General features: G+C 40.4%; 1 protein-coding gene across 1 annotated transcript in view; it reads left to right on the forward strand.

Moving 5' to 3' along the window:
* The window catches only part of LOC148479280 (extracellular calcium-sensing receptor-like), a 28,065-nt gene extending 20,002 nt beyond the window's left edge, over window positions 1-8,063 (forward strand). Inside the window, 2 exon segments of the mRNA XM_088454696.1 lie at window positions 7,130-7,957; window positions 7,959-8,063. Coding sequence (XP_088310822.1) covers window positions 7,130-7,957; window positions 7,959-8,063 — 933 coding nt within the window.
* Window positions 8,064-9,177: the final 1,114 nt, after the last annotated feature.

A 9,177-nucleotide genomic window follows, 5' to 3' on the forward strand; every position in this document is an offset into this window, starting at 1 on the left:
TAATAGTGGTTGACCTGACCTCACGCAGGATCTTGGCAACTTCCTGTGGGCACGGAGTCTCATCACTGCGTCCATTGCCGCACTGGCTTAATTATGTACACCACTAAAACAGCGTCCCAATGCACAGGCACGCCTTCGTTCGCCTAACCACCCCCCATCCCCACCCAAAAATGTCACTTCCTGTCAATCAGTATCAGAAGGGGTCTGCATACACACTGCATGTGGTTTGCGTATATTTACCCTATCGCAGCGGCTAGTTCACGCACAGGCAGTACAATGCATGGGCAGTGTGAAAACATCAGCTGAGTGTATGTGTTCTCTCACTTGCATTGCTTGCTGAATCAGGTCCATTGTCCATAATAAATTAGATTGGCCTTCTCTACACTCTTTTTAGTGTAAATGTCATTACGTGTTATGCCAACAATTACTATTAGTCTGTGAGTGCCCCATAATAGGAACACTTTTTTCTTTTATTTTTCTTGTATCTTATTTTGTCACTGGGTGCAGCTCCCTTCACATCAAGTATATATTTGACTGTGATTCATAAATTGGGAAGAAAAATTTGGGAATATGGGTCTGTGCGGTTATTTTTCCTGTTGTCCTATTAATCTGTATTTTATGTTGACTATCATTAAATTGACATACGGCCCAATTCTGGTACAGGTCTTAGAGCATATGTTATTGGAAGATGGATTGTGCATAGCTATGCATCTTTCCACTGAATGCACTTTCCAGAGAGTTATCCACCTCAGTGGTGATGAGTCCACCACAGTGGTGATGATACTTAAGGGTATATAAGTCACTGGTTTTCCAGATATGGCAAGTTGTGATACAGTGTTACAAATGTCAGGTCTTCTAATTAAAAGTATGCTTACATTCAGTGGCAGATTGGGAATTTAAAGAGGCCCTGGAAAAAAATGTGTGTGGCCTTGTGACAGAAGTATGTTCTAATGTAAAATGCCATGCCCGCAAGCCACTCCCCCTGTTTTTTTTGTCATACGGGGCATGCCCACCACTCTTGGAGCTGATAGCCATGCCTACAGTCCCTCTCTCTAGTGAATAGGCACAGCAAGCTTTTGAATGAGTTTTCCTACCTTTATGATTACTCTGCAACAAGGAACCTCTAAAGAAATTGATCCTTCATGGTCAGTCAGTGTCTTGAGTCAGTATTCACTATTCATGCAGAAGATCACATGGTCTGGAAGCCGCCTGTTTGTGTTGTAATAAAGCCAATGTCATCAGCATGTAACAGAGGTTCAACCAGATAGTAACAAAGGTTTTTGGCCAGAACAAAATATGTGTTTCCCATATCAAACAATTTTATATTAATAAAATATATTTGCTCATTTGGTACCATTTGCATCACTAATATGGCTTTATTAGAATTGCTATGTGCGTATGATCTGCGCTGAATGTGTATAGAAATGACAAGATATAAATAACAATACCTAAGTCGCAAATGGTTATGAAGGCATATACTGAGGTCACTAATTAATAATAAATAAATCATATGATACTATACACAATAACAAGAACAAATAATGATAGTACTATTACAAAGGAAGACAAAGAGGGAGAGGAAGAGGTAAGGGGAAACACAAATAAATAAAACTATTACAGACAATATTATAAATTTTGGCCACAATAATAAAAACCTTATAAAAAATTACAATGCAATATAGGCATGATATGAATCACTGTAGCAATGCAAAGTATCAATTGTTTTGCAAAATGTAGCAGCAAATTCTAAGTAAAAAAGTGTCTTATTGCAGAAGTATTAGTTCCATATAGAAAGATAAAATGCTTCAACTTGTAGTCAACACAGTGTGTTAAAAAGTCATAGATGGTGACTGAGGTTTTCCAGAAAACATGCAGTAAGCCCACAGTAACTGGACAGTGTATGTGGAGCTTACTGAAGTGTTACTGACAGGAGTATCCAATTAAATGGAAATAATGGAGGATTTTATTATCCAATATAAATGTTCCAGCCTGAGAAACAACAGCACCATCATCTTGCGTCTCCCTAGCACCATCATCCTGCATTTCCCCAGCATCATCCTCCTGCCCTAGCACATAACAGCCCCCTCCCTAACAAAGAGATCATCATCTCCCCTTAGCACGGAATAGTCCCCCTCCTCCACAGAGATCATAACCTCCCCTTAGCACAGAATAGCCCCTTCCCCACAGACAGATCATCATCTCCCCATGTACAGCAGATCTCCCTCAGACAGATCATCATCTCCCCCTAGTACAGAATTGCTCCTCAGAAAGATCATCTCCCCTTAGCACAGACAGATTATCATCTCCCTGTAGTACAGAAGACCCCCTCCCTCTCAGGTCATCATCTCCCCCTAGCACAACAGACTCCCCTCCCCCTCAGACAGATCAACTCCCCTTAGTTCCCTCTGACCCTCCCCCACAGACATATCATATCTAATTAATACAGAATAACGCCCCTCCCAGATCATCATAAATCCCCCAAGGGCCACCGCCCCAGGCATTCCCCCTAATAAAGATGAGAGATATATCTCTCCACATTCCATCTTCCTATGATCAGCCCAGCCCAACCTGTCATGTCACCTGACAGGAGAGAGAATGAGTCATGCATGCAGTGCTTTTTAGTCTCCCTGTCTCAGCCTCCCAGCAGCCAGCCCAGCCCAGGGATCATCTCATCATGAATTTTTATTTTTAATAAATCCCCAGCACAGATCTTCCTGACCCGAAGCCTCTGGCTAGCCTTCTACCAATCCACTGCTACTGCGCTACCAAGAAGTGACAGCAGCAAGCCCAATAGTCTCCTCTCCACTCTGCTCCCTCCCCAGGCTGGGAGATTAAACTTTAACTTCACAAATCACAGCCTGAGGAAGTAACAGAGTGTAGAGGAGACAATCAGGCTGACTGCCTGGGTGGCCCCTGGTGCTGCAACTTACCCCACACCAGCCACCGGCACAATCTGACCCACATCTGCTGGTGTGCTCTCTGCACACTTCCTAACTCCTCAATTTTGCTGTGGTATGTAACACAGATGGTGTCTTGGATGGGGCTTTAATAGGCTAGCTGGCCTCTCTTCTCATGAGAGAGGCCCAGCTGCGGGCACTGACAGCTGGGCTGCCTGTGTATAGTAATGCAAATACAAACAGCCAGGTGACGTGAATAGGTGGGCAGGGCCACAATTGAGAAGCGGCTCCACAACTGACCGGCCCACCAGTATTTATCCAGCAAAATATAATGACCAATTTGCCCCTGCTTACATTGGTGTAGCATGTTTTTATTGCTTCTGCTGACAACTGGGATGATGCAACTGGTGCAGTGTGAAAGTTGGGCAAGGGGTGCAATGCAAATGGTTTCTATGTCCAAATAGGGAAATTGATATGATACAACTGGTGAATTGTCTAAGTTGTGATCCTCCTGTACTGCTTTTGCACTGTTTGGTCATGTGTTTTTCTATCAGGCTGGCCACCAGCATAATGACATTATTCATTAGTGCAGGGGTGGGAAACCTTTTTTCTGCCAAGAGCCATTTTGATTTTTATAAAATCATTTGCGGGCCATAAAACTTGCACATTGGCAATGACAGGGAAAATTATAAAGCACATTGGCCCCAACAGCAAAAAAAACAATGTACATAAGGCTTCACATGTTGAACAAAATAATTTATTTATAACTTGAAAAAAAGATGCAGAAGTTCTGACTTTAGACAGGACAGATAATGGAGATTACATATAGCTCCTACTATAGGATAAAGCTGCAAAGATGTGACAAAGACAGTGGGCTGGAAATAATTTATATTATATAGTATTGGGGAGCGAATGGAGCTATTAGGATACTTATTGGGCAGGTAAGTCTTGCAGTGGTACTGCCCTATGGAGATTACATAGTCTGCCAGAGGAATCCACATTAGCGGATGATCCTTTCAACATCAAAACTGGAGGCATGGTAGATATGAAAAAGCTGAAGGCCCCTGGATCCAAGTGCTTTAAGCTTCTTGCAAGTGTTGATGCTTAACACTCAACTCTCCCCTGAAGAGCGGCAGGCTGTCAGAGGCAGAGTGAGGGAGGAATCAGTGTAAGCAGCGGCCGCGGCTGTGTTGCGTTGGGTAGAGATGGTCAGTTTCAGCAGCAGCTGGTACTGGTGGTCCATCTCCATTTTGTATTCCACAGCGGAATGCAAATTTCGGAAGATGGGTCTGCAGTGGACTGTGAGCAGGCAATTTAAGCCAGCGCGGCCAAGGGAGAGAGTGCGGCTGAGGCGGAGAGAGTGGCTGAGGGGGAGAGATAGTGGCTGAGGGGGAGAGCACCACAGCTGGCCAGCCCAGATAAATCCTCCAGCAGGCAGTGGACTGTGAGCAGGCAATATAAGCCAGCATGGCTGAGGGAGAGTGCGTGGCTGAGGTTGAGAGCGCCACAGCTGGCCGTGCCAAATTAAATACTCTTGCAGGTTGTATACTGCCCATGGGCTGGAGGTTTCCCATCCCTGCCTTAGTATGACAGATGGTTCCATTCATGGCTTCTGCAAGCATGACCTTCAAGACTTCTTTGAAACCATCCATTTGTACCTGCAGATAGCTCACTTTTCCAGTAAGTTCTCTCACCAACCCAGCACAGCTGCATGTACACTTATTCCACTCTTCAAATTCTAGTTTAATAAGGGTCAGTAAATGTGCTGTTTCATTCATGGGTGTAGCATCCAGAAGCTCCAAGATGTAAAGTCCTTATTCCAAGTATTTGTCACATCCATTATTGTATATGTTTCCTCACGGACAATTTGGTTCTCTATGCACATTGCTAGCTCTAAATATGTTCCAATATGTTGCGTCCATCAGTCACATAACTACATCCCTGTATATATATATATATATATATATACTATAAATATAGCACCAATTTAAGGAGCACATGGCATTGCACTGTAGTGTCATACGACAGACCAAAGCGAACTGTACAAGTGTGCAACCTGTTTCTCGACACTGTGTACAGATGAACCACAAGGTAGCATCATTAAGTGCTATCCTAATAGACCATGTCCCCCCTCTTATCAGGGGAGGCAATATGAATAAAATTCTGATGCAATAAGAAAGCAAGTGGATTTACACTCTTAATAAGATTTCGCTGAAGGGGTTAAAAGAAACACTAGGGCTCCAATGTTTTCTTTAGTTATATTTTGTAGTTTATATCAAGTATTCTTCTCCACTTTATTGATTTATAATTATTCTGGGGTTAATATGTTTGTTTACACAGATATTGTTTTGCTAAAGCACTTGCTTATTGATACTGAGATGTCCTCTTCACATCGTTACTGGTATTTTAATTCATGGGCATTTGGGTTGAGGTTTAGTCATGCACTTAGGTCATCGATTTAATCTAGTCACATTTGTTAATTAAATACCAAGTAGGAGACATATAACATACCTATGGAGTTCTGATTTATTGATCCAATTTGGGAGTGCTATGACGGTACCATCACCCAAATTGTATTCATTGTTTTTATGTGTGGTGACTGGGTGCTGTTCATACTCACAGGGAGGTACAGTTTGATGACATCTGGAGAGCAGCGACGTTGGGCACAAGTGTCCAACTCCATGTGTCAGACTACTGGTGTCCTTCAGGTGAGGTCGATTGTAATCTTAGTTGTGGAAATATATGTTTGTTTTGTGCATTAAGTATTTTGTATCTGCTGTCCCTGACGAAGGGGTAACCCTGAAACGTTGGACCTCAATAAAATGTTTTGAAGCATTGATTGAAAAGTCTACTGAGTGCTGTCTGGTTTGGTGTAATTATATATATATATATATATATATATATGCAGGCAAAGATGGACGGCACTCGAGAGACTTACAAAGATCAAAAGAAGACCATAACACCAGTCAAAAGTGTAAACACTTTTGACTGGTGTTATGGTCTTCTTTTAATCTTTGTAAGTTATTTTGGATTTATATATATATATATATATATATATGTACAGATCCATTGACCGGTACTCCCAATCTGGAAACAACCTGCCCGGTTGCCAACTCCCCAAGTACGAAGTACAAATATGTAGAAATGGGAGGCACTTCAAGGACTAATATACAATGTATTTAAATAAGCATAAGCCACAAATGGCAATGTGTATCCGATACACATTGCCGTGTGTGGCTTATGGTTATTTAAATACATCGTATATTAGTCCCTGGAGTGCCTCCCATTTCAGCATATATATATATATATATAGAGAGAGAGAGAGAGAGAGAGAGAGAGAGAGGTGAGTAATGCGACACTCGGCAGACTTCTCAAGTGAGATAATAATAATTTATTCCAACATTTTGGGGCCAACCCCCATCTTCAGGGATACATATACAACAAGTGCTACTAAAACACATCTATAAATACCTACAGAACTACACACAATAAACACACATTGTACTCACCTGACTGTCCCCGATGAGCGCCACATCACGCTGCTGGCTAGAGTCCAGCTCTCACAGAGCGATGACCTCATCCGACTGGGACATCCAGCACGAGACACCATGGGATGCATGATGCCATTGCTAAGCAACTAAAGCATCTGTAAACAAAATACAAATATGGAAAAAATTATTAAAATCAGATCATTAAAAACAATAAGCAATTTGTCACAGCAGTCATGATTGCAAGGACAATTCTAATGTCCACTTAATGTGACAATATGCAAATATAAAATCTGATCCATTTAGTACTATTTTAACAGAGTAATTTAGGGGTGGTCCTAACCCAAAAGCAAGAGAATATTAATATTTTGCAGTGACTGTCTTATTTTACAATTATCAACATGCACAGAACATCTCTTATACCAGAAGTAGATGCACAAAGGGAAACTTCTAAAATCATGAAAAGAAAGAAATGTGCACTTTTATTTCTTCATATTTCTTCAAAATTGTTCTTCATATTTTCACTGTTTATAAATTACCAATTTCCCTTACTTTCTTTTTTAGAGACAATTGTTTCTACAAATTTTTACAAATCATGTAACATAATGGTAAATAGGTCCTCTCAGCATTAATAAACAATAGTACAATTTTTGAAAAATGTTTAGGAAACTAAAACTGCTTGTTTTAATCGATTAATTGATTGTTATGTCAACTAATTATAAATTAATGTTTACTTTATTTTAGATCAGTTATGGAACAAGAGACCCTCTGTTGAGTGACAGAAGGATTTATCCAAGTTTTTTTCGAACAACTTACTATGACCAGATACAATTTTTGGAAATTGTAAAGTTATTGCAACTTTTTGGCTGGAACTGGGTTGGGATAATTTTCTCAGATGATGACACTGGAGAGCGGGAGCTCCAACAGCTGAGCAGGGTGTTAACCACTCATGGGATATGTTTTGAATTTAGGTTAAAAATATTTAATATTGATAATATTGTTGAAACTTCATTAATTGAGAATATTCATCATTTCACTGCTGAGATTATAATAATTTGTGGCATATATACAATGCAGTTTTTACTTTTTATCTATAGAATAGCTGAATTTATTTTTGATAAGACTGTTATTTTTCCAGCTTCATGGTCATATATAACAGAGGTTACTTTTCCCTATGAATGGAGCATAACTGTTAATTGCTCTTTTGTGTTTTCACTTCCTGTATATAACATCCCTGGATTGGAAACATTCCTAGATAATGTAAATCAATCAAATCACTCTATTGACCCATTACTGGAGGATATCTGGATAACTCAATTTCACTGCAGGTCTAACAATCAGATAAAGGATTTATATATACCACTTATAATTAAAATTAAACTTAGAAATTGCACTTGGAAGGATTTTCAAGATCTCGACTATTCTGTTGAAGATTCTATTCTCTACCATGTGTATATAGCAGTTTTTACTATGGCTAAAGCTTTGCATGATATGTATTTATTTTTAAGCAATAATGGAATGAGAAACAACTTTAAAGTAAATGAAAACCATGTGAGTATATGTTATGAAAGTTTATTATTTTTATCCACAATAAAATGACATTGAGCTGAATAACCACTACATCCAGTATGTTTCATATAGTAGGCGTCACCATTTATTAAATCTGCAGTTTACATGAATATGGATGTTTAAATAGATGTAGGTAAAAGGGTCACCTAAACAGCAGTTTGGCAGAGATGCAGTTTAAATTGACCAATTCAGAGAGAAAGACATGATCACTTATAGACAAGTAACAGTTTAGCACATCACTTACGCAGAAGGACTCACTAACATTGCACTTTAAAGCAATATACAGTGTGCAGTAATTCAATCTAGCCAATAAGGCACTTAAATTTATAGGGGTAAATGTAATAGGGTTTGAGATTGTAGAAAAATTTGAATTTTTTGGGAGATACAGGCGAGTTTGCTTTCAACCAATCTAAAAATTTACTAGAACATAGAAACTCGCACTAAACTTGCATCAACTCTTCTCGCATCAGGCAAATACGCCGTCCAGATTTTTCCATGTTACACATACAATGCTCTGGATGTCATACATTGCGAGCTGCAAACTTGCACTGAACTTGCAGAGAAAAACTTGAAAAGGAATAGACTGATTCCATGAGGCTGAGTTTTATGTGCATCTGAGACCTATTACCACAGCAGATGGCCATGTACACTAATCACACCCCTATATTTTAGATAAACATTTTCCACATTTGCAAATGACAGTTCCTTTGGTATGGCTCCTCTCATTCACTAGGGGGTTAGGTATGGAACACCGGCAGTTGGGATGCCGACAGTCAAAAGACCGACAGCAGCATCCTGATGCTGAGAATCCTGACAGGGGTAAGGTAAGTATCCTAATCCACCACCTTCACCCTCTAACCCTAACTCTCCTGTCCTACATCCTTACCCACCCTAACCCACACTCTAACACTAACCCTCCAAAACATACCCTTCCCCCCTTAGTGCCTAATCCTAACCATCTCCCCTTAGCACCTAGCCCTAACCTCCCCCACAGTCTGCAGCCTAAACCTAAGCTCCCCCTCCTGCAGCCTAACCCTAACCCCCATGGTGCCTAAACTTTACTGTCCCCTGCAGCTAACAGCTAATGGAATCAGGATGCCGGATTTTGGGATCCAGTATCGGCATCTGCACTCATTATGGGATTCCGGCACTGGTCATGGTCCGGACTTCTGGTGGAAGGCATTTGGCAGCTTCTATCTTCATTGTAGGACTATTAACTACAT

The sequence above is a fragment of the Taudactylus pleione genome, unplaced genomic scaffold, assembly GCF_031769625.1.
Source record: "Taudactylus pleione unplaced genomic scaffold, aTauple2 ptg000627l, whole genome shotgun sequence".
Taxonomy (NCBI): Eukaryota; Metazoa; Chordata; class Amphibia; order Anura; family Myobatrachidae; genus Taudactylus; species Taudactylus pleione.